The sequence below is a fragment of the Pelophylax lessonae genome (assembly GCF_965119305.1).
Source record: "Pelophylax lessonae genome assembly, chromosome: 12".
In the NCBI taxonomy this organism is placed as follows: domain Eukaryota; kingdom Metazoa; phylum Chordata; class Amphibia; order Anura; family Ranidae; genus Pelophylax; species Pelophylax lessonae.
This window is the reverse complement of record NC_138779.1, coordinates 180,072,427-180,098,336: the sequence shown is the minus strand read 5'-3', so window position 1 is coordinate 180,098,336 and position 25,910 is coordinate 180,072,427. Positions and strand designations below refer to the sequence as shown.

The following is a 25,910-nucleotide window of genomic DNA, read 5'->3' as shown; positions in this document are numbered from 1 at the left end:
CCCTCCCTCCCTGCAATCTTCTGGGACACGTCAGAGGTCCCAGAAGATTGCCGGCCAATCACGGCGCGCAGCGCGACTCGCGCATGCGCAGTGGGTACCCGGCTGTGAAGCCGCAAACTGTAACAGCCGGGTGCCCACAGCAGTGATGCCGGCGCCGAGGGAGAGGATCGAGGCTTCCGGCGGCCGCATCGCTGGACCGTTGGACAGGTGAGTAAATGGCTGGAACTCCGCTTTAAGAAATGAAATTAGTTGTCGATTTAATCTATTAGTAGTTTTGGCCCTAGTTGATATACATGTTTTAACCTGCCAAAGAATTTCTAATTTTGACCAGCTATTCTTGTAGGTCAGGCACATATTCTTGTCAGTAGGGCTAGTCCTATCTGGTTTAGCATTAGTTTCCTTCTTCCTAGATTTGCTCATGCTCACTGGCTAGAAGGAAATATACTGAATGAGTGTCTAGAGTGCTGAGGCTGGAGGCAGAGAGGTGACCTGGGAAGCTGAATTGCTCTACCAAGAACTACGGTAGTCACCTGCTTAAAGGCGCTTTTCCACTGCATGGAACCGAACGGTTCGGCTCGCTTTTGCTCTTTTCCACTGCATGGTGCCGCATGTTGGAACGGTTTGGTACAGTACGGCGGCGCTTTTCCACTACATGGAACCGAACAGTATGGCTCGCTTAAACAGTACCACCTCAGTTGTGGTTCCAAGAGGGCCGTACCGGTACCATATCCCACAATCCTTTGCATGCAGCCTTGACTGTTTGTCACTACTAGCCACTGATTGGTCAGAGAATCTTTGTTATCCCACCCACTTACTACTTTAGTTGAAAAGCAAACCGTACCATTCAGTGGAAAACCAAACCGAGCCAAGCAGGGCCGAGTGGAGCCGAGCCGGTACTTGCAGTGGAAAAGTGCCATAACTGTGCAGTGGGGCAGAGGTGTTTAACTTGCAGTGCTACAGATTTACAAATCCTGGGGCAAATAGTAGAAATACAAAGTCATACTGTTTTAGCCTACTCTGCTTGGAGTTTTACTTTACGCTCTGTGTCCTAGCTTGGGTCATTGAGTACAGTTCTGTAAAGCTGGCCATACACTTTGCTGTTGAAGACGTAACAAAGCAACAAAGAAGGAAAACATTTTCTAGTTTTAAGCATCCAATCAATAAACCCTTCTGGTATAAATAAATCAAATGTACATTACTCATGTTTTGTAATGTGCATGTGGAAAAACAGCATCATTGGTTTGGCTATCTGAGGTGCATTACAGCAAAAGTGTACCTGTTTTTAATTTTAGAAGAGGTAAAATGTGTTCAGGTAATCCGGGCACATACCCCGAAGACTGGTTGCTGAGGGGGTAATGCACAGTTACTGTTGCCTGAACATCGGCGTGAACTCTGTATATAATAGGAGAATCTCTCTGGTAATGTGCATATTTGGAATTGATATCTGTGTGCTAGAGTCCCTGGTGGCCTGGATACAGGGCAATGGGAGATCAAAGTGTAGTGATGGTGTGCTCTTACTGGAGGTCTTTCTTGGGTGAGTTCACTTCCACGTGCAGAGCTCTCCAGCAGTGAAGTGAGAAGTTGTAGACCTGAAAGTAGTTATTATTATTATTATTATTATTATTATTAACACATTTTATAGATGTAAGCTGATCTATAGCAACTATTGTGAACCAGGGTTACTCCAGAGATTGCTAGGAGTTACTTGAGTTGTGGTTGATTAGCTTCCTATCTGTTGGTACCTATATCATTTCGGGGCCTAAGCTACATGGCAAAGTGAACGGCATGACACCAGTGATCTTTTTAGTTATCTGTATGTGTGGCACTCAGAGCATCACTGGTAAGGAGCGCTGCTCCCACCGGCCCCTCCAGCTCTTGGGAGCGCTGCTCCCACCGGCCCCTCCAGCTCTTGGGAGCCCTGCTCCCACCGGCCCCTCCAGCTCTTGGGAGCGCTGCTCCCACCGGCCCCTCCAGCTCTTGGGAGCGCTGCTCCCACCGGCCCCTCCAGCTCTTGGGAGCGCTGCTCCCACCGGCCCCTCCAGCTCTTGGGAGCGCTGCTCCCACCGGCCCCTCCAGCTCTTGGGAGCGCTGCTCCCACCGGCCCCTCCAGCTCTTGGGAGCGCTGCTCCCACCGGCCCCTCCAGCTCTTGGGAGCGCTGCTCCCACCGGCCCCTCCAGCTCTTGGGAGCGCTGCTCCCACCGGCCCCTCCAGCTCTTGGGAGCGCTGCTCCCACCGGCCCCTCCAGCTCTTGGGAGCTCTGCTCCCACCGGCCCCTCCAGCTCTTGGGAGCGCTGCTCCCACCGGCCCCTCCAGCTCTTGGGAGCGCTGCTCCCACCGGCCCCTCCAGCTCTTGGGAGCGCTGCTCCCACCGGCCCCTCCAGCTCTTGGGAGCGCTGCTCCCACCGGCCCCTCCAGCTCTTGGGAGCGCTGCTCCCACCGGCCCCTCCAGCTCTTGGGAGCGCTGCTCCCACCGGCCCCTCCAGCTCTTGGGAGCGCTGCTCCCACCGGCCCCTCCAGCTCTTGGGAGCGCTGCTCCCACCGGCCCCTCCAGCTCTTTGCCCCCATGACGCTGCTGTAAGATGGTCTTTGCTTATTACTTGGATGTGTTTATAGTGGGTTGGGCTAAACTCCGTTGTTTGGGTCATCTTCTTTATATTTATATCAGGAATGGTAAATGGTGGGCAAAGGGGACATGAATATCTTTGTATTCTCTGTATACATTATATTTTTCTTCTTTTTGTATTTTAGATCCCAAACCAAAATGTCCTAAGCTGAAAAAGACATGTAAAAAGAAACAAGTGAAGAGGCTTGCAGATGCAGAAGAAGATAAACATCTCAGTGTGGAGAATGAGAGCAATGTATGCATTTCTTCATTTTAGTGACACTATTGTCCTACACAGTTTTTATTATTCTCTACAATTTTATTTTTTATTATATGATCAGCGCCTTCATAATTTCAGGATTAAAGTGTTTGTAAAGGCAGAAGGTTTATTTTTTCCTTTTTCTTTACTGCATTTTGTGCAGTAAGGTAAAAAAAACCTCCCTGCATGCAGCTTTCCCCACAGCCCCTCTAAATGCTTGATCTCGATCGAGTGATGTGCATGAGAGCTGAGGTTGTCTTTGCTCTCTCTCTCTCCTCATTGGCACAGATACAGCAGCAGGAACCATTGACTCCTGCTGCTGTTAATCAGAGCTGAGAGCGGGCCGAGCCCTGCTCTGTGTCTTATGGAGCGAACATGCATGAGTGCCTCCATAGCAAGCGGTTTGCTATGGGAGCATTTGGCAGAGGGAGGAGCCTGTAAGCGCTGGCGGGGGACCCCAGAGGAGGAGGGATCAGGGCTGCTCTGTGCAAAACCATTGTAAAGAGCAGGTAAGTATAACTAACATGTTTAATATTTGAAAAAAAAAAAAAAAACCTTTATTTTCAGGCAAATAGTAAAATACACTTTTGAAATGCATACATGTGTAGCGTCTTATCAGACAGAAGATTTGTAAGTTCTGTCAGCCATTCTTGAAAAACACCACACCTCTTCTAGTCAATAAGATCACTGCTATTACCTGAGTTATCATTACTGCTTGTTGGGAAGTTCCGTATTAGACAATTGTGGTAATGCTGGTTCGCAATAAGGTTAGAAGGCTGGAGATGGAGATGAAACATTGGAAGCTGATTTGTTTTAAATTGGTTGTAAACCCTTGCATATACCCGATGAAGTGAAAAGCCTCAGATGATACACAGAGATGAAACAAATCCTACATAGGTTTTACTTATCTGCAGACTAGGGATCGATTATCAGTAAAGCCGATATGCACTTTCCCCGATACATGGGAATCGGCCCCGGAGGTTACTGATATTTCGGGAAAGTGCTTGTACCGGAGTGATGCCTGCAGCTAGAGACATCACCCTGGCACCAGCGTCCATAGCCGACCGTCGGCTGTCTTGTAATGACAACCGATACAGCTTAGAAGCCGCTCGGCTGTCATTACAAGGAGCAGGAGGGGAATTTGCCACCCCCCCACCAAAGTCCTGATCAAAGCTGCATTCGGCTCAAATCGGTTCTCCATGCGAAAACCCGGAAGTGATGTCATGACATCACTTCCGGGTACTCGGTGCCAGATTAAAAATGACAGCATTCAAAACAGCCAAACTTGGCGTTTTGAATGCTTTTAAGTGCAGAGGAGGGGTTTGGAGTCTTTTAGACCCCCCAGATCCCTCCACAAGAGTACCTGTCAAGAAAAAAAAAAATATATTTATTTTTTAAATGTACGAAAATATCGGCTGATACCGATACGCGATGACCAAAGTATCGGTATCGGCCAAGAAAAAACGATATCGGTCGATCACTACTGCAGACTTCACTTGCCTACACCCCTTCAAAAGGGTAGAAAAGTGATAAATCTTTCTTCATCTGCAATGAGGAGGGGGCGGAGAGGCTGCAGTAACTGCGTGAGAGCTGATTGGAGGAAAGGCACCCCCCTCCACACAGCAGAAGAATTGTGTTCTGAATAGACAAGCTTGACAGCAAGTGGTTAAAGCGGAGTTACAGTCCCCCAAGTCAGTTTTTTTAAATACTCTGCTGCAATTTTGGTCACTTTATCTGTTAAACATTACTATAGTATATACAGTGTAGTCCTTCCAGTTAATTTTTAAATAAATACCTTGATTTCGGCAGGGTCCATGTCCACTGTGGGCATCTGAAGCCCTCCTGTATCTCTTTCCTGGATTAGGTGCAGCTGGCTACCCAGCATGCACCTCCCGATCTCGCGCCTGCGTGGTAATGCCACCTCGTGAGGCTCCTTCCTCTTGGCATGATGCCATAGCAATTCCTCCCGTTTGTGTAATTTCCGGTCGGGAAATAGCGCAAGATTTTGGCATTAAGCGACTCCCATGGACTGCTGGGATACATGATGTGCCGATATCCCATTAATGCCGAACTGCCACGTGTGTACATCCACAGTTGCTGTTCTGTGTTGGGAGGGAGCTCTTACTCTGTACCCTTAGCAATGTGACCGCACTGTCACAGACAGCTGAAGAGACAGACTCCCAATCACATGATAGCCAGGCTCATGTAATGTATCCAGTGCTAGAAATTGGTAAAAGGTCAGCCCCTGCAGGCTGGAAAGGGTTATTTAAACCTATTGCTTCTCTTGATTGCAAGCAGCCTGGGCCTACTTGCCTTCTGCTCCATTCCAGTGATTTTAATGCTGACCTAGGCCTAGCCATTCCTCTTCATTCTATGCATGCGAGCTGCACCCCTATGGGGATAGTCGTATTCTGAGCAACTAATGGAGGCCGGATGCTCATAGACATGAATGGGCCACTGCATTATTGTGCAGAATGAATAGAAGAAGCCTAGGTTCGTGTCGGCAGTAGGATCACTGGATAGTGGCTAAAGGGTAAATAAAAGCCCAGCCTTCCTGCGGTCAGGGAAGTGGTGAGATTTATTTTACCAAAGGGTAGTTGCCCTTTACGGGATGGATACTGTAGGGAATAATTAATCAAATTTATAGAACAAATGCTTTAAGCAAGTAAAAACTTTTCAAGATACTGTTGCCATCAAGGAAGTAGTGTGTTTTTGCAAATCTGGGTCTGTTTTTGCTGCCTAACTTCTGTATGCTACATTCCATAGCTCACAAACTTTAATACTTTCACTGACAAAGACTCAGAACAAGAATGCAGGTTAGGAAAGTCGAAGAAGTCCTCATCTGCATAATTGTCAGATTGAGCAGCCTCCATATTTTGCTCATTTCTTGGAAGAGAATCAAAAAGTGTATAACTGGGTTTTTTTTGGCTGGGGAAAAGCTTTAGGGCAGAAACTCAATCACAACGTTCTGTTTCTGCTCTGAAAGCCTGATTTGTGCCCTCACAGTGGATGTCCTTTCTCCCACTGTTGATTTTTTGTATTGTGTGACATTACTGGCTACACTTTCATTGTACTGCAAAAAATTAAAACCTTTTTTTGTAAAAGCCATTAATAACCTTGCACAGCATGTAACATTTCCCATGTCTCTGCAGAAATGGAGATATTTGACATTCATTTCATTTACTGTGCAGTCAGGTATTTTATCTTCCGCTCTAGAAAAAAGTGGCTGCATTTGAAAGTATACTTATGCCTAAAGTGATTAAGTAAATTAAGTAATTCTAAAAGTATTTTTTTTAATATATAATTAACTTTGTTATACTTACATGCTCGGTGTAATGGTTTTGCTCAGAGCAGCCCCAATCCTCTTCTCTTCTTCTCGAGTTCCCCGCCAGCGGTCCGGGTTCCTCCCCCTTGCCGAGTCTCCTGCTATGGGGGCATTCAAGCAGGCTCGCTCTTGAGCTGTGCTCCTATGAATGGACATTGATTATTCACTCTCCTCATTGGTTCACTGGATGTGATTGACAGCAGCAGGAACCAATTGCTGCTGCTATATAAACGAGGAGGGAGAGGGAGAGCTGCTCCTCTCATGCACATCACTGGATCAAGATAGTGCGGAGGTAAGCATAAGCGGGAGCTGGGGGGGAAGCTTCACCCAGAAGGTTTTTACTTAAGATGTAAAACCTCCTGCCTTTAGAACCACTTTAAGAAGACATTAAAGTGAACCTTTACTTTACCCATGCAAACCAAATGAACAGGTTCTCCTAAACAGGATGGACCATAAGCAGCCAGTGCAAGTCTGACAGCTTGGCAGCTGACAGGACAGGAGGGGCATGCATGGATGATGCATTCTGGCTGCTTATGGTCCATTCTGTAAAGAGAACCCGTAGTATAGGGGAAGTATAGATCAAAAGTAGTATGGGATTCTGAGTTTTTGCATTTTTATACTTGCCTAGGTGGATGCAGCATCAGTCCCTCGCCAACTCTAACACTGCTCCCCGGACAGAGAGCAGCTGACTGTCAGTCACCACTCTGCTCCTCGCTTACTGGAGTGCTGGGGTGTGGAGGGGGCAGGAGCAGCTGGCTCAGGCTCTCAGCTGCTTGCTAAGAGGCTGAGCCAGGTGTCGGTCCAAGCTTGTGGGCGAATCGCCGACTCCAGTGTCACGATTTTGTCCAAGCCTGGATCGGCTCTGTGATGTCAGTGGACTTCAGCCCGCTGTCTACTGAAAACACGCTTTGGCTGTACTTCTCCTTTAACTCGAATAATGAATTTGAGGATTATGAGTCAGTAGAGTGACAATGTTGTCTGTTCTCCAGACCCAAAAAGCAGTCAGTCTTTTTTTTTTTTTTTTTTTTTTTTTTTTTTGTATACCCCCATAGACCTTTGTAGGTAGGTAAACATACAGTGGGCAAGGAGAGTGCCAAAACTCCATCTTTTCAGGGTTTGGATAGAAATATACAATACAATATTTCCTAATTTAGTGATCTATTTTGGTAACATTTTCAAAATCTTACAATGGGCACCTCTACTGCCAGCCAGCCCTATCTGAAGAAATTATCTTGTGCATGCTTGGCCACAGGCTGATGAGTAGTAGTGGTTAGTGCAGAACTACTGATGTGTAGACTATTATGGGTTTTTGTTCTACTGATACCCAGACATATTTCTGTAAGCTCTACATGTGCATTTTGATGCATTGGTAAGAGGTAAACAAACCTTACTCACCGTTCATCCTAGCCACTCAAATTTTAGAGCAAATTCACACTAGAACGGGCAGCTGACTGTTCCTGACTGCGGTAGGGAGCAGGGGCAGTGTGGTGTGCTATTTAGCGCATCACGCAGCTTCCCCCCCCCCCTTCTTTTTTTGTTTTCTTTTAAACTTTTTTGAGTTAAGCCCCGTACACCCGTAGTGATTGTCGGCCAAACGATCGGCCGTCTTTTGTCCGGTGCTGTCCTGTCGGTTGAAAAGTGCTAAAGACTGCACACGAATTTTGTCGGCCAACAACAGCCGACTGCAGAAGTGATGTCATGTGATGGTTAACTTTCCGTGTGTTTTTCTTCTCTGAGCATGCCCAGTCTTGCTCATCTGCTGTATGTCGGCCCGAATTCTGTGCTGACTGAGGAACAATCGGCCGTTCTGGTGTTAGCCAAAAATTTTAAAGCATGCACACCAGATTCTGTTCGGCCGAAAAGTCGCAGTCGGTTGTCGGATGCATCATACTAACAAGCCGACAATCGGCCGATCGGATGTTGGCTGAATATTTACGTCCGACAATCGCTACGTGTGTACGGGCCTTTACACTTCATTCATGGCGGTTTACAGCAGCATGATGAGCCATGTTGTTCTGTACAGTGTGCTTCAATAAAATCCAGCATATCTGCATTGTAGCGCAGCCCTGGGCTGCTTTGCGGTGTAAATGTGACACAGGAATCCAATTTTTTTCTGTGTCTCCTTGCGGCGACAGGTGTTTTACAGTGCAGTACAATGTCTGTCACCGCACTATGTGTAAATACCCCCTTAGATTCAGGAATGCTTTGCAAACGTGCATAAAAACGCATGTTCGCACACAAAGGAACGCAGGTTGATGTGTGACAACACTCCTACACAAAAATTCACCTCTACATGCAAGTGCAAATTCAATGGACCCTTAGTGATTGGAATTTTTTCTTTTTGTTTTCGATAGATTCCAGAAGCCACTGATTTGTTTAACTTTACAAGTGCTTTGGAGTATATGGAAAAGATGTATGATACAGCTACACCAGGGTCTCGCCTTCCCCACTCTGTGGAAGAAAGTCTAGATTTTGAAGACTTGTAGTAAGTATAATTTTTTTATTGGGGATGTGTATTATCTGTGGAAACTTGTGGTCATTGTTGTCTTTCATACCTGAATATGCACATGCAGGACTGCAAAAATTTGTGATGATAAAATGCACCTGGTCCGGGTAAAAAGACGTCCACTGGTTGTTTACTCCCCCCCATGTCTACTCCATTGGTTTAGAAACTCTCATTTAATATCATTGATGTTTATGGAATAATGTTTTTCTTGTATAGGAAATATACTGGAGCGCTAGCAAAATTGGAAAATAATTTGAACTGGCTTTCCTATATAGTATGAAAGTGTTTTTTTTATTGGAGTAGGTACTAGCGGTACTATGATAGTGTCCCTGTAGTGAGTAAGTAAATTGCCAACATAACCAAAAATCATGCATAGGAAAGGTAGTTCTGCATAGAGGGCAGAAAGGAAGTAGGTTAATTTGTCAGCAAATCATGGAGTGGGAGAAATTGAATAATGTAAATCATATAGCATTACTTCATTATAATTAAATTGTCTCCTTCCCCCTGATTCCCCAATATTTTTTGTGCACCGGCCGGTACCCTGTTTCATGTTTAATGTTTGTCTTGTTTCATGTATTATACTGGTTACAACCTACTTGTACACTGCATGGTAGTGAATATTCACATGATACGAAATAAACACCTTGCTATGATTTACATTATTTAATGTCTCCCACTTGATGATTTGCTGACAAATTAACCTACTTCCTTTCTGCCCTCTATGCAGAACTACCTTTCATATGGCTTTCCTATATACAGGGAGTGCAGAATTATTAGGCAAATGAGTATTTTGACCACATCATCCTCTTTATGCATGTTGTCTTACTCCAAGCTGTATAGGCTCGAAAGCCTACTACCAATTAAGCATATTAGGTGATGTGCATCTCTGTAATGAGAAGGGGTGTGGTCTAATGACATCAACACCCTATATCAGGTGTGCATAATTATTAGGCAACTTCCTTTCCTTGGGCAAAATGGGTCAAAAGAAGGACTTGACAGGCTCAGAAAAGTCAAAAATATTGAGATATCTTGCAGAGGGATGCAGCACTCTTAAAATTGCAAAGCTTCTGAAGTGTGATCATCGAACAATCAAGCATTTCATTCAAAATAGTCAACAGGGTCGCAAGAAGCGTGTGGAAAAACCAAGGCGCAAAATAACAGCCCATGAACTGAGAAAAGTTAAGCGTGCAGCTGCCAAGATGCCACTTGCCACCAGTTTGGCCATATTTCAGAGCTGCAACATCACTGGAGTGCCCAAAAGCACAAGGTGTGCAATACTCAGACACACAGACATGGCCAAGGTAAGAAAGGCTGAAAGACAACCACCACTGAACAAGACACACAAGCTGAAACGTCAAGACTGGGCCAAGAAATATCTCAAGACTGATTCTTCAAAGGTTTTATGGACTGATGAAATGAGAGTGAGTCTTGATGGGCCAGATGGATGGGCCCGTGGCTGGATTGGTAAAGGGCAGAGAGCTCCAGTCCGACTCAGACGCCAGCAAGGTGGAGGTGGAGTGAGTACTGGTTTGGGCTGGTATCATCAAAGATGAGCTTGTGGGGCCTTTTCGGGTTGAGGATGGAGTCAAGCTCAACTCCCAGTCCTACTGCCAGTTTTTGGAAGACACCTTCTTCAAGCAGTGGTACAGGAAGAAGTCTGCATCCTTCAAAAAAAACATGATTTCCATGCAGGACAATGCTCCATCACACGCGTCCAAGTACTCCACAGCGTGGCTGGCAAGAAAGGGTATAAAAGAAAAGCTAATGACATGGCCTCCTTGTTCACCTGATCTGAACCCCATTGAGAACCTGTGGTCCATCATCAAATGTGAGATTTACAAGGAGGGAAAACAGTACACCCCTCTGAACAGTGTCTGGGAGGCTGTGGTTGCTGCTGCACGCATTGTTGATGGTGAACAGATCAAAACACTGACAGAATCCATGGATGGCAGACTTTTGAGTGTCCTTGCAAAGAAAGGTGGCTATATTGGTCACTGATTTGTTTTTGTTTTGTTTTTGAATGTCAGAAATGTATATTTGTGAATGTTGAGATGTTATATTGGTTTCACTGGTAAAAATAATTGAAATGGGTATACTGTATATTTGATTTTTGTTGCCTAATAATTATGCACAGTAATAGTCACCTGCACACACAGATATCCCCCTAAAATGGCTAAAACTAAAAACAAACTAAAAACTACTTCCAAAAATAGTCAGCTTTGATATTAATGAGTTTTTTGGGTTCATTGAGAACATGGTTGTTGTTCAATAATAAAATTAATCCTCAAAAATACTCATTTGCCTAATAATTCTGCTCTCCCTGTAGCTTACACTGCATTTTGCTGAAGATCTCTGACCAATCAATAAACTTAGAATCAACAGACTGCAGTTTGAGCAGTTAGAAACCTAAACGGGTGTCATATTTTCAACTGATCTAAAGCATCAACATGCATTGGTAAAGAGGTAATGTCATCTTCCCCATGCAGGGCAATTTGATAGTGTCTTTGCCCCTAAGGCTCTGAAGAAGCCTGCTTAAACGAACAGCAGGTGAAACATGTCAGCCGAGGGATGCATCACCCACTGCCCGTGACAATGCTTCTATCACAGGGGGGAGGACAGACGGAACTAGTAGCTCCAGGAATTCAGAGAATGGATCACAGGCGGTAGATTGGCAAGGAACACAGCAGGTCCGCGACGATAGCTGAGGAACCCATTAACTAGGAATCACTGTGCTGATGGGTAGACACTAGCGATTGACTGATATCGGTTTTTCGTTGCCGATATTAATACTTTGGCAATCGCATATCGGTATCGGCCGATATTTTCACACTTTTAAAATTTTGCAAAATAAACACAAATTTCAACACAAATCTGTTAATAAACATGTTAATCTTTATTAACATTTTTAACATTCTTCACACCTTAACTGCATGAAAACTGATAGGAAAAGTGCACTTGGGACATCAGTTTCACATCATCTGATTGTGCATTAATGAAATGCATAATAAACTGCTGCAGTACTGCACTCACTCACTGCAATAAATCACTGCACTGGAGTGCAGTTAGTGCAAAGCTGCTAGAAATAAAGCTAGGCAACAGCTACACAGTGGATTGGACTGGAGTCAGTGGACTACCTCTGCAGTAGGGCACTCACTGCAACTACAGCAGTCAGTGCAAAAAAGCTAGGCAACAGCTAGACATTGGATTGGACTCTTAGCAGAAGGGCGCTCACTGCAACTACTGCAGTCAGTGCAAAACTGCTAGAAAAAAAGTTAGGCAACAGCTAGATAGTGTATTGGATTGGAGTCACTCAGTGGACTACCTCTGCAGTAGGGCACTAACTGAAACTACAGCAGTCAATGCAAAACTGCTAGAAATAATGCTAGACAGTGGATTGGAGTGGACACTACTCTTTTCAATACTCCCAGTTAAGTAGAACAATATTATAATGAAAGCAGAACATTTCAGCATGTCCATGGTCACCTGTTTAAGGACTTCTGTTTTGTTCATACAATGCTGCCACTTCATAAACATGCTCAGGAGGAGTGGAGAACAGGTGCAGAGAGAGAGAGAGGTATCTTCTAGCATGGGAAGCAAGTCTTTTGTAGCGTGCCTCATTTTCTCTCCACCACTGAAGAGGATGACTTCATCTCTGTTTGAAAGAAGCAGTAATTGACAGAAGAAGTTCACCATCCAGGCTCATAGTTGCAGATTCAGAAGAAAACACTGAAAAAATTCGACCACAATGAAGATTCTCTTCTGTTTGTTGACGTATTTTTGGACATTTGTCTGTTTTTTGTTTTTGCAGCATGCTGCTCTTCACAAAAATAGTGTTCTGGACTTGTCTTTTCGGCAGGAATCTCCTGTTTAATATCTTCTGTCAGCCATTGTTTTGCCTTAGCCAATACATCATCAGAAGTGAGAGCATAGTTCTTGTATCAAGGATTCAAAAGACTTGCCAGCACAAAATTTTTAATCTCTTCATGCTTCTCAAAACATATATCAATCAAAGCTCTTTGGCTTGACAGACCATCATTTGAAAGTTGGAGGGGGTTGTGTGCCATGACACAGAGGTCTGACATATCAGCAAGCCTCATTCTTTTCCGCATGTTTGCTCCACTGTCTTGAAGTTGCGCAAGCATCACTTGGTCTTGATTTCCCATTCTTCAAGCATGCCTAGAAACCTTTCTCTACTGTACTCAGTGTGGGATCCTTGCATCACTTTTGTATTCAACACCAATTGCCTTTTTGTCCATCCGCTGTCAATGAAGTGGCATGTAAGAATGATTAGTGACTCTGACTCGGTTTGTGACCAGCAGTACGTTGTGAATAAGAGTGAGTTGCCAGCATTCTCTGGTTGCAGCATAGCCTTTACTTTGTCAACGACCTTTTGGTGAAGCTTTGCCAGCATTTCGTTCAGTAATACTTCTCACTCTTCAGTGTGTAGCTTGGCTCAAGTATGGACATCAACCGCTGAAATCCTGAGTCAGACACCATTGTAAATGGCTGGTTGTCAGTGACAATCATCTCTGATTACTCTGTCCAGCAGTTGGGATCTTCCATCTGAATCTAGACAGTGACCTCCTGTTTTCTTTCACAAACATATCTGTTATTGTTGCCTGGGATAGTGGAGGAGGTATTAAATCAAAATCTTATTGATATTCATTTTGTTTTTTCTGTGCTGCATGATACAATTCAATATGATGAACTCTTAGATGGGCCCAAAGATTTTGACGTATTTTTGTTTTTTGCAGTTACTGATCCCATGCTTATGATGTTTGTACATGTTTTGCACACTGCTGCTTTTCCTGGAGAAGGTTGAGACGAAAAATAGTCCCAGACTACACTTTTACTTTTTCTCTCCTCATCAATCTCCATTTCAATTTGAAAGACAGAAAAAGATAAAAAAAAATGGCTTGCTGAAGTTGCTGCTGCTGCTGGCACCCTGTTGTGGGTTGGTGGCTGATGCCTGGCTGGCAGTGTGGGTGGTTGCTTGCTGGCACCCTGTTGTGGGTTGGTGGCTGACGCCTGGATGGCAGTGTGGGTGGTTGCTTGCTGGCACCCTGTTGTGGGTTGGTGGCTGACGCCTGGCAGGCAGTGTGGGTGGTTGCTTGCTGGCACCCTGTTTTGGGTTGGTGGCTGACGCCTGGCAGTGTGGGTTGCTTGCTGGCACCCTGTTGTGGGTTGGTAGCTGACGCCTGGCAGTGTGGGTTGCTTGCTGGCACCTGGCAGTGTGGGTTGCTTGCTGGCACCTGGCAGTGTGGGTTGCTTGCTGGCACCCTGTTGTGGGTTGCTTGCTGGCGCCTGGCAGTGAGGGTTGGTGGCTGACGCCTGGCAGTGTGGGTTGCTTTATGGCACCCTGTTGTGGGTTGGTGGCTGACGCCTGGCAGTGTGGATTGCTGCTTGCTGGCACCCCCTGTTGTGGGTTGGTAGCTGATGCCTGGTAGTGTGGGTGGTGGCTTGCTGGCACCCCCTGTTGTGGGTTGGTGGCTGACGCCGGACAGTGTGGGTGGTTGCTTGCTGGCACCCCCTGTTGTGGGTTGGTGGCTGGCTGGCAGTGTGGGTGGTTGCTTGCTGGCACCCTGTTGTGGGTTGGTGGCTGACGCCTGGCTGGCAGTGTGGATGGTTGCTTGCTGGCACCCTGTTGTGGGTTGGTGGCTGACTGCTGGCTGGCAGTGTGGGTGGTTGCTTGCTGGCACCCTGTTTGTTGGTGGCTGACGACTGGCAGTGTGGGTGGTTGCTTGCTGGCACCCCCTGTTGTGGGTTGGTGGCTGACGCCTGGCAGTGTGGGTTTCTTGTTGGCACCACCTGTTGTGGGCTGGTGGCCGACGCCTAGCGTTGTGGGCTGGTGGCCGACGCCTGGCGTTGTGGGCGGCTGTTTGGCTGGCTTGCAGGAACAGTCTGTGATGGCTGGCTAAAGATAAACAAAACCAGGTGCACATCCAACCTAGTGTATTATAGTTTTTATTAAAGGAAAATGAATCAATATGAAATGCACTCACATGGTACAGCAAGTGCTGGGCATATGTAGGTTCCTCTCCGCTGTATGGCCTCTTCAGATCCCACACTGTACCCACTCCGTGTCCTCTGGAATGTGAAGCTCCCCTCAGGACGAGCGATCCGCTGCACCTCCGGCAGATCCCACACTGTACCCACTCAGTGTCCCCTGGAAAGTGAAGCTCCCCTCAGGACGAGTGAACCTCTGCACCTCCAGCGTCTCTGCCTAGTGCGCCTGCGCCCGACTCCGCTGTCCCCGCCGTGGATCCCGCACATGCGCACAAGGCTCCAGGAACACCCTGTGGTGGGTGGCTGGCTTGCAGGAACACCCTGTGGTGGGTGGGTGGCTGGCTTGCAGGAACACCCTGTGGTGGGTGGGTGGCTGGCTTGCAGGAACACCCTGTGGTGGGTGGCTGGCTGGCTTGCAGGAACACCCTGTGGTGGGTGGCTGGCTGGCTTGCAGGAACACCCTGTGGTGGGTGGCTGGCTGGCTTGCAGGAACACCCTGTGGTGCGTGGCTGGCTGGCTTGCAGGAACACCCTGTGGTGCGTGGCTGGCTGGCTTGCAGGGACACCCTGTGGTGGGTGGCTGGCTGGCTTGCAGGGACACCCTGTGGTGGGTGGGTGGATGGCTTGCTGGAACACTGCGTGGTCACTGGTGGCGGGTGGCTGACTTGGTGTCATCTAGGTGGCTGGTTTGCTTTGCTCGCTGGAACCCTGTTCTGTTGTGGGTCGGATGGCTGATGGCTGGCAACCTGCGGTGGGTGGCTGAGGCCAGGGCCTGTGGGTGGATGGATGGATGTCTGGCACCGTGACCAGACCAGACTGCAGCTGGCTGTAACATGAGGCTGTCTGAGGCGTGGGAGGTGGTCTTAAGGCAGAGAACGTGAGCAGCGTGCGGTGATATGGTGTCCTGTATGGGCCGCGCAGGTGTGGGAGGCATTGTTAGAAGGCAGAACGCGTGTGCGCAACATACGCAATGACGTCGCGTAAAAATATCGGTAAATCCAAAGGCTGGTACAGATATATCGGGGAAAGTGCATATCGGCCCCCGATATATCGGTGTTGCCGATAATCAATCGATCTCTAGTAGACACTGCTTGTGCACACAGCGGGGAGGAGGGTAGGAAGATAACTTTGATTCTACTTCCGACTGTGTATGCCCAGCTAACTTAACTGTAAGATGCCATCCGCCATCCTCTGTTTAAACACAGCTGTCACTGCACCACCCACGGACTTCCTGCCAAAACACCCACCATACGGTCACGATCAGCTTTAGCTCAATCTGGAGGCACACCTGGAACTTTGCAGCTCTCACAGAGCTCAGTGAGACCACGTACAGTGCTATTGCCTCCTTAGCGAAGTACATCTTTTCACGGATATCCTATTTTCTACCTCTGAGACTCTGCAGAACCTTTCCCCTCCCCATAGTAGGCTAGTAATACCCTTCTACAAACGGGGAATTCCAATTCTTTTCTTTTCTTCTACTGCACTTCCTGTCTCTAACAAGCAATTGTTTCATCACCTCCCTAAACAAGTAACCTGTGTCTGTGAAACTGTCATCACCCAGAAGGGATGCAATCATGCTACAAATGTGTATGATGAATTTCAATTATTGCTTAGTGAGCTGGCTACATGATTGATATCCCAATCTGGAATGAGGACGGATATTTCGCATAATCAGAGGTGCTCGTGGGCCCAGTGTGTGTTTTTTTTTTTTTTTCTTTTTAGTTAATAACCATGTTATTTGGTGGAGGTTTGATACACATTTTTTATGTTTCTTATTATGTTCAATAAACTGTTTTAGTTTGGTTAGGCCCCTTTCACACATAGGGTCCATTCAGTTCATCAGTTCAGTCACGTCAAAATGTATCAGTTTTTCCGTTTTACATCCGTTTTTCGTCCGATACGTTTTTTTTAACGAGAAAAAAAGGGATTTCATCTGTTTAAAAAAAAAAAAAAAAAAAAAAAAAAAGGGATATTGACGGAAGCAGATTAAAACATCCATTGTCATCCTTTTTTCCATAGGAATGCATTGATTAAAAATGCGATGCATACTAGCTCATTATGCCTTTGTCTTGCAGGGTTTTTTTTTTTGTTTTTTTTTTTTTCAGTATACAACCGCTTTAGGTTAAACTGCCCTCACTTACAAACGGGAAGTTTATTCCCTTGGTCTAAAAAAAAGGAAATGATGCATTGTAAAACATTGTGTTTACAGTTATCTCCCAGCCTTGGCAATTTTGATAAATTATTTCATTTTTCGACAGCTGTGAGTGAGCAGAGAACAGCTCTGCTCTGTATGAATCCAGGAAATGCAGTTTTTAAGATAATGAGGGAGGGTGAATCGAGATCGCAATTTTTTAACAATCGTGCAGCTCTACTGTCCAGTTTCGACTCTGCACCAGGGTCTTGTGCAGGTTGCATTGCAGACAATTACCATTCTACCTGCATTGAAAGCAGACTTTTGGTTACTCGCATATCACTCACAAATTTAGTTCTTGTGTGATGAACACCTAAACCAGGGGTAACTGAATTTAAATTCATGGGGTCCGGGCCGTAAAAGTTTTCTTGCAGTGGAGGTCCGAGTGTCACATTGGTGCTATTACTCAGATCCTTCACATCACAGCCCCCTGTGCACTTCACAGTCCCTCCTGTTGCAGAAAATGCACACAGTATGCATTTAACATCGCACTGCTCAGGACCTCGGGGAGCTGTTGCAGTGTGAACAGGACACCTAGAAAACACTTTCACTATTGCCCTTGCAGAGACCCATGTCCCTCCTTTTTTTTTTTTTTTTTTTTTTATTATCACAGACCCCCCCCACCCCCCTTTTCATGACCCTGTATCAGGCATGTGCAGGGTTCAGGGACGTGCTGCATGCAGAGTGCAGGGTTAAGGGGCAGGCTATGTAGTGCGCAACATCTAATTTCCACCCCTCCTCTTGGGTTCTGGCCTCTGCACCCACCACTTCCCCCTATCCCCCCACCTCTGCACAGATCTACCCCCCACACTTCCACAGCCCCCAACCCTCCTTCCCAAAGCTGCATCACACCTCTACTAGGCAGTTCCGTCCCTGTGTATTGAGATTGCGGACCTGTGTGTTCTGCATTCAGCTCCAGTAACAGATCACTTGTACCGTCTTGCAGGGAGATCCTTCTGTCGGATCTGGCCCCGCCCTACCCCTCTGTGCCCCACTGTGAGTGACGCAGTCGGTGCCTGCAGGGATCCGGGAGTTTTGCCGAGACCATAGCTGTCACTGTAAACACACAAGTTCCTGTGTTTAGAAGTGACAGCAGGAAGAGCGGGTGAGAGCCAGAGGTGCTGGCCGGGGGCTGCTGTGGGCCACATGACCATGCCTGATGGGCCAGATTCAGCCCACAGGTCTTGTGTTTGTCACCTGCGTGCTAGAACATGTAGTAACACATTTAGTGCATGTAGTGCATTATTGCAACGCATGATAACAAATGGTACACACGGAATTGCAATACATTTCATTGACACACCAGTAAGCATAGTGCACAACAATGCACAGATGTGATCCGTATTGTGCTGCTGTGGTGAAAAAGTCCTGCAGGAAAATAAAGCCTGACTTGTGGTGCATCAACAGCCCATGCAAAAAGATTGAGCTACCTTTACCACAATGCACATAAAGACGTAGAGGTAACACATCACAGTTGAGTAGAGTGAATACGGTCTTAAAGCTTCTAACTTTTTTTTTTTTTAATTAGCTAGGCAAACATACAGGTGTGAACATCGGTGTTTGCTGCACTGAAATGGCTGGATTTATTTTTTCTTCTAAGCTGAACTTAGAGAATCACAATTTATTTCCACTTATGCTTTTGTAATAAAAATATTGTGTTGTCTTAGGCTTTGTTCACCCTTGTATTATACCATATGCTTTTGCAAGGCCATGTTTACCAGCACGGGGATGCACAGGTCATCCCTGTGAAGATAGCCCTATTGATGTCTATTGGGACAACACCGTACATGACCTCAGACTCACCATCTGCTTTTGGGTACATGTAGTCGCACCTATATGGATATCATATTGGGACGCAGCAGCTGTGTCCCAATAGACATCAAGGGGACTGTCTGCACAGGGATGCACAGAACACCTGTACAGGCCTAAGGTATAGTTTGCACTGTGGGAACAAGGCCTTGTAGTGCCTAGAGCCAGCAGAAATTGCTTTTTAAATTTAGCAGTCTTACATTTATATAACACAAGCTTTTTTTTTTTTCCACCTTTTCAGTGCTGAAGAAGGCATAGATGAATTTGAGTTGGTTGCAGAGATTCATATCGGGGATGCCAGCGCTTACTCCAATGTCCTGCCAAGAATCTTCAGAAGAGCAAGACCCCGGAGATTTCAAAAATCGGGTATATTTTTTCTTCGTAATTTTTTTTTTTTTTTTAATAAAACAATCTAAGTAATGATTAGTAAACTATACCCACCTATGTAGATTTTGACACAGCCCAGTGTTGGGGAAGTGCCTCCAAGCCTAATGTGGGCATTCCAATAGTCTGTATTTGCGTAGAAACTTTGAAGGTTTAAGAACTTCACATTACCTAAAACACAACAGAGCAATAGCCTAAACAAGAAAACTGATCGATGCCTTGTTCAGTTTAACCATTTCTCTGATGAGGTGTCCCACATGTCATGACATTAAAAGGGTTAAAACAAGCTCATGGTATGTTAGCTTGTTTAAAATGGTTAGTTTTTGGCTGTAATATCGAAGGGTTTTTGTACAAGGCTGGAATGTGTCCCCACATGATCCTTGAAGCCCTGGGCTGGTGTTCATTGGAGAAAGATCAGAGCAACTTTAATCACTTCACCCCCCCTGTGGAGAGCCCATAATAACTTAGTTCTGAGTGCTTCTGGGTTCTCAATGCTGTCAAATCTTGCAGCTCTGGCCAGGTAGACAAGTCAGTCAGGCACATGTTTTGCTTGATGTGCTAGGATAGACAACAGGGGGGGCATTGGGTATCTAAAAGACCCCAAATGTCTCATTGTCGAGAAGCTGTCCCCTCCCCTTGTCAGCTCACCATCAATATTGGAAATATTTTTATGGGAAAAAAAGTTTTTTAAAATTAAAAAATGAAAACTTAAAAATATATATTTTTCTCTCTTTTAGCGTGCCTGAGTACCTCAGGGCAGGAGTTCACACAAGGACAATCAACAGTCCGAGAGACAGCATCAAGGCCTTCAAGATTTGAGGAATTCTTTGGAACTCCTATGTCTCATATCAACATAAACCCATGTACACCCAGAAAATGGAATAGAACTCCAATGAGTGCAAACTCTCGTTCAGAACAGAACATACATAGTACTTTCCAAAAACCTGCAAACAGAACTTCCCGCCATGTAAATGCTTCAGTAGCACCTGAGCTCCCTGGAATTCACCGGACAACTAAAGGTCCACTGGATGCCTTCTCTGCAAATAGGATACAAAATGACACATGCACGGAGAGGACTAGTCTAATAAATGACAATACATTAGTTAAAAGTACACCTAATGCATTAGAGTCATGGGGACTAGCTTTGGGAAATGGGACTGGGGTAACAGGTGGGCAGCAAAGACCTCTTGGAGGAGAGAGCTCCACAGTAAACAGCCAGCATACTCCATCTCATGGCTCTTTAGAAAAAGATAGTGGCTCTTCATCTTCTTCCTCTTCCTTTTCCCAGAACCCTATGCTTTCTGCAGGTGGCAGTGGGGTACAGTCAAACCAATCCCAGGATCTAGATATTTATGACCCTTTCCACCCCACAGATGAGGAAAATGTGAATGGAGACTATATTTATGCAGACTCCCCAGAGAAGGAAACAGATGACCAGGAAGATCAAAAGTATGACCCGTTTGAGCCCACTGGCTCCAATCCAAGTTCCTCTGAACACAGCCCTTCGCCATATGAAGATGATGATGATGATGATGATGAAATTGGGAGTGAGACTCACCCCGAAGGTCGAATCTCTGAAGCGCTGGCTGGTATTTATGATGAAAACAGTTTGAGCCAAGACATTCCGGGCTCTGAGAAAACAAAGGAAGATTTTCAATCTGTAGAATCTGATAAAGGCCTACTAAATGATGAGCATGAGAGAAGTACTGAAGTGGAAAGTAACAAAGCTGAGCAGAAGGGTTCTAAAGAACGTTCTGACTCGGTTTCAAAGGATGTTTCAAAGTTAGATTTTGAACCCTACAGTCCTAGCTCCAGTATAGACATGGACACACCAGATGAAGGGGAGGTAGATGAGGTGTCACAAGACGTTCCAGAGGAGAAAAGTATTCCAGAGCCACCAGTTGCTGATTCAACACTTGAAGAAACAAGTATGACAGAAGCATTAGCAGAGCCTATAAGGCGTGTATTTACAGTGGATGCAGGTATGGACTTTAATAGGAAAACTGACTTTTCATCCGAAGCCGAATCAACGTCCAAGGTTGAAATAAAGGTTTCTCTGGAATCACTTGCCAAGCCTGATATGAAGTCATATTTACGGTTAGAAAAAATTGCCAAGCTTGGAAGCGAATCAAGATCCCGGCATAAACGGAGGCATTCATCTGAAAGGAGAGATCATCATGAGGATGATGATTCAGATCGGAAATATGATTCTGAAATTGAAGAAGGGGAGATAGTCCAGCCAGATGAAGATTGTTTTAGCCCTGTGCCTGTGTTCCGGAGCCGATGTCGAGTCTTGGACAGACCACTTAGAATGGTTGAAGGCGACGACTTCCTTTCTCTGCATGCAGATTCAGATGAAGAAGGAGCTTTGCAGATTGACTTTGGAGAAAATCAGATGGACAACAGATGGAAGGGACTGGATTTGAGACGAAAGATTACAAACCAACGCAGAGAGAGGTTTCGTAGGAAATCGGAGACTCCACCAAAATCAAAGAAACGCTCCAAATCTCGCTCTCCATCTAGCTCTCATAGTCGCAAAAAGTCCAAACGTGAAAGAAAAAGATCCAGGGAAAGGAAAAGGTCCAAGGAACCACGAACTGCTGCCACTACTACCACTACTACTACCACCACCTGGTCTAGTTCAAAAAAAGTGAAAGATAACAAAGACCGCAAGCGCTCTAGGTCACGGTCTTATAAGGGCAGTAAGGTTTCTCGTTCACGTTCTAGAGAACGTAGGAGGTCACGCTCTTGGTCACCTTCCATTAGCACTAGCTTGTCTGCTGTAGGGTCTTCTCGTCCTTCAGCTGAAAGGAGAAAAAGTTGCAGATCAAAATCAAAGGAGAAGAGACGCCGGTGGTCACGTTCTGTCAGTATGGAGCGGTCTCGAAAAGATAAACATAAGGACAAGCATCGGGTAGATGGGAAGAAAAAGAAGAAAAGATCACGTTCAAGGTCCAGAGATAGAGATAGAAGATCTTCTCGGCACTCAAATGATAGGAGAGAAAAGGAGAAGGCAAGGCCCAGGCACACATTAGATGAACCCAAGATTGACAATCCTCCTCCACTCTTGGAAAGGAGGCGACGAGACAGCCGCTCGGTGGTACCTCCCTCAATACAAGAGCTCAATAATGCAGATCTTTTTACAATAAAGAGAACTATTACTGTGAACCCGGAAGAGAAACTAGATCGTGAAGAATTGCTTCGTACTCCTGAACTTTCTGGGAAGAGAGAGGTTCTGTATGATTCGGAAGGACTGAGCTTTGACACCTATTCTGACCGGGAAACTGTTGATGACCGTGACGGAAAATCGAACAGGGTTTATGAAAGACATTCTATGAAGTCTGATTCCAGCAAAAGAAGGATACCCATGGACTTTACAACAAAGCGGGTAGACGAAGAAAGGGAAAGCCGACAGAGAGCTTCTAAAGATAGAGATAGAAAAAGAGCTTACCCAGATGACAGCCGCGACCGGTATAAAAAACGTTTTAAAGAATGTTCTGATCCAGAACCTGAGCCCTTGAAGTTAGACCGAGATAAAATTCGTTCTGACAAGGATAAAACTCCAAAGAAACTTAAAGCAAGTCATAAAGAGAGCAAAGGAAGCTCCACTAGGAAAGTAAAACTTCAGTCTAAAGTGGCTGTGTTGATCCGTGAAGGTGTAAGCAGCACCACAACTGTCAAAGAAGCTGGATCTATTGGAGTCAAATTCAGCAGAGACCGAGAAAGCCGCTCCCCGTTCCTAAAATCTGATGAAAAGATAACTGATATTAAGAGTAGTCGACCTAAACTTGAATCCATTGATGTCAAAGAACCTCTTCTACGACCTAAAAAAATTAAAGGTTTAAAAACAAAAACGGGTGTTAAGAAAACGAAGCCTGTTGGCGCTGCAGGGACTCTTGTTAAACCTAAGGGAACTTTAGAAAAGAAAAAGAAGAAACTGAAGACAAAAGCCTCATTAAAGAAGTCAAAAGCAGATAGCTGTAGTCAGGAGATATTAAGCCCAATTGAACCCAAAGAAGAATCAATATGGTCTGACACCGAGAAAACAGAGATTAAAGTGAAACCTCCAAGTCCTCCTAAGCCAGCCAATGAACAAGAGCTCACCCCTGATTCCCAGACTGTAGACAGTAGCTGTAAGACTCCAGATGTTTCATTTTTGCCCGAGGAGCTCCCAATAGACTCAGAAAGAATCACTGACCTGGTGGTTGACAGTATTTCTGAGGCTAAGGAAGAGGCATCCCGTCCACCGCCTCCTCCCCCACCACCCCCAGCACCGATACCATGGAACCTCCAGTCAGGTGTGGACTGCACCACAAGTGGGGTCTTAGCATGTGAGTTGATTTTTCCTTTTTTTTTTTTTTTTTTTTATATATCTTTAGGAATATATTTTTATAAGGCTATTTAACTTGCATATCAAGGAATAAGGGAATCGTTTTTCTAGGTTTAAAGCCCAACTCCAGGCAAAAAAAAAAGAAAACGTTTTCCTATGCAGTGGGTCTGTACCCCCACTTCATTGGTCAGCTGCTTGTTTTGGCTAGGGGTGTGGAGAAAGTTTATAGTCACTGAATCCTTCGTTCCACCAGAGCTCTTTGCTTTCCCTATGGTCCAGCACTTGATTGTTCCTGGTCTATGGAGCCCTCTCTGGGCTTGATGACATCAGGAACATTCTACAACTCAAGACCTCTGGAGTGCAGGGGTGCCAGACTGGTCTTGTACTGGGGAGATTGTAGGTTTAGGTAAGTATAGCTCCCTTCTCCTCTCCCATAAACAAAAATGAGCGGTTAGCCTGTGCAGTGCAGGCACAGCCCCACTGCATGCCAACACTTTTTTTTTTTTTTTGCCTGCCCAGAGTTGGGAAAAAGTTTGCCCAGAAAAATTCAATGTCAGCCCTAGGTTTCTGATATGACTTGGGCTACTTTAACTTCAAGTCTCTGCTTCAATTCTTGTCAACATGGGACATTTGTGTATTCCGTATTCTTCCCACCTTTGCTCTTTACAGCTCCTGTTGTATTTTTTGTAAATGTGGCTCCAGAAGTTGTTCAGCCCTAAGAACTCCTTAAGCTCCGATATCTCATGAATAGAGTTCCTAAATATAATCTATGAAACTGAAAAGTGGTTTAGTCACAGTGCCTTGAAAAAGTATCTATAAGCCTTGAAATTTTCCACGTTACAACCAAAAGCGTAAATGTATTTTATTAGGATTTTATGTGATAGAGTAGACCAGGGCTCGACAAACCCCGGGCGCCAGGTCGCATTTGCGACTAGAATTAGTGACCTGGGGTGCCCTGCAGGAGGTGTCCTGTCCCTTTTGCGCCTCCACCTCCTCCCCGAGTACACGGACTTCCGCGTCATCTGAAAATTGAGGCCCCCGGCTTTTAGGCCTCCTTCTGTGAGATGAGAGAGGCTGGGGAACTGGCGCCCTCTTGTGGTGGCCGGGAGTAATGACTGTTTCCACTGCCTGTTAATGCATTCCCATCTCTTTCCTAAGAGGAGATGAGAGGGAAGTTTTTGCAGGCTTCATCTCCCTGTCCACTTACCTTTGCTTAAAGGTAAGTGGATAGGGAGTGTGGTTATTATTTTTTAAATTTAAAAAAAAAAAAAAATTTTTTTTTTTTTCAATTATGATTATTAAAAAAATTATATATTTACTTTTTTTTTTTTCCCCTCATCGCCATGCCACAGCCGAAGGCCCCTTTCACACGGGCTGTCTGATCAGGTCCACCTGTCAGTTTTTCAGGCAGACCTGATCGGACCCTTCATTCTCCTCTATGGAGCGGTAATCTACCGCCATCTGATCCTGTCCGCCAAAAACAGACGGATGGTGGTTCTATTTTCTATCCACCCCGTGGATCGGATCAGATGGCAGCAGATGGAAAGAGACAGACAGTCTGTTTCCATCCAATTGCGCTATAGAGGAGAGTGGGGTTCTAGTCGTATTTATGTGTAAATTTAGTATCCGTTTTATTAAATAAAGCTTGGTTGTTTTAAAAAAAAACTGACTCCTAACTTTTTTAGCTGGCTCCTAGATTTCAGGCAAATTTGTCACTAAAACAAAGTGGCAAATAAATGTAAAGTGGGAGGAAAATGATAAATGTTTTTCAAAGTTTTCTGAAAAATATCTGAAAAGTTTTGGCGTGCATTTGTATTCCGGGCTGCTGAGTCAATACTTTGTAGAACCATCTTTTGCTGCAATTACAGCTACAAGTCTTTTTGGGTAATGTCTCTACTAGCTTTGCACATCTAGAGTATAGTTTTTGCTCTTCTTTGAAAAATAGCTCAAGCTTTGTAAGATTGGATGGAGAGTGTTTGTGAACAGCAATTTTCAAGTCTTGCCCTAGATTCTCAATTGGGTTTAGGTCTGGACTTTGACTGGGCCATTCTAACACATAAATATGCTCTGCTCTAACTCATTCCATTGTAGCTCTGGCTGTATGTTTAGGGTTGCTGTCCTGCTGGGAGGTGAACCTCTGTGCCAGTTTCAAGTCTTTTGCAGCCTCTAACAGGTTTTCTTTTAAGATTGCCCTGTATTTGTCTCCATCCATCTTCCCATCATCTCTGACCAGCTTCCCTGTCCCTGTTGAAGAAAAGCATCAGGGTGATGTGCAGTGTTATTTTTCTACCACACATCATTTTTGCTTTTATGCCAAAAAGTTCAATTTTGGTCTCCTCTGACCAGAGCACCTTCTTCCACATGTTTACTGTGTCCCCCACATGGCTTCTCGCAAACTGCAAACGGGACTTCTTATGGCTTTCTTTTCAACAATGGCTTTCTTCTTGCCACTCTTCTATAAAGGCCAGATTTGTGGAGTACATGACTAATAGTTGTCC

General features: G+C 45.3%; 1 protein-coding gene across 2 annotated transcripts in view; it reads left to right on the top strand.

Moving 5' to 3' along the window:
• SCAF1 (SR-related CTD associated factor 1) overlaps window positions 1-25,910 on the top strand; it is a 72,811-nt gene that overhangs the window by 25,081 nt on the left and 21,820 nt on the right. For both annotated transcript variants that reach the window (XM_082273220.1, XM_082273221.1), the window contains exons 4-7: window positions 2,750-2,859; window positions 8,542-8,672; window positions 18,940-19,064; window positions 19,820-23,413. In XM_082273220.1, coding sequence (XP_082129346.1) covers window positions 2,750-2,859; window positions 8,542-8,672; window positions 18,940-19,064; window positions 19,820-23,413 — 3,960 coding nt within the window. The remainder of the gene's footprint in view (window positions 1-2,749; window positions 2,860-8,541; window positions 8,673-18,939; window positions 19,065-19,819; window positions 23,414-25,910) is intronic.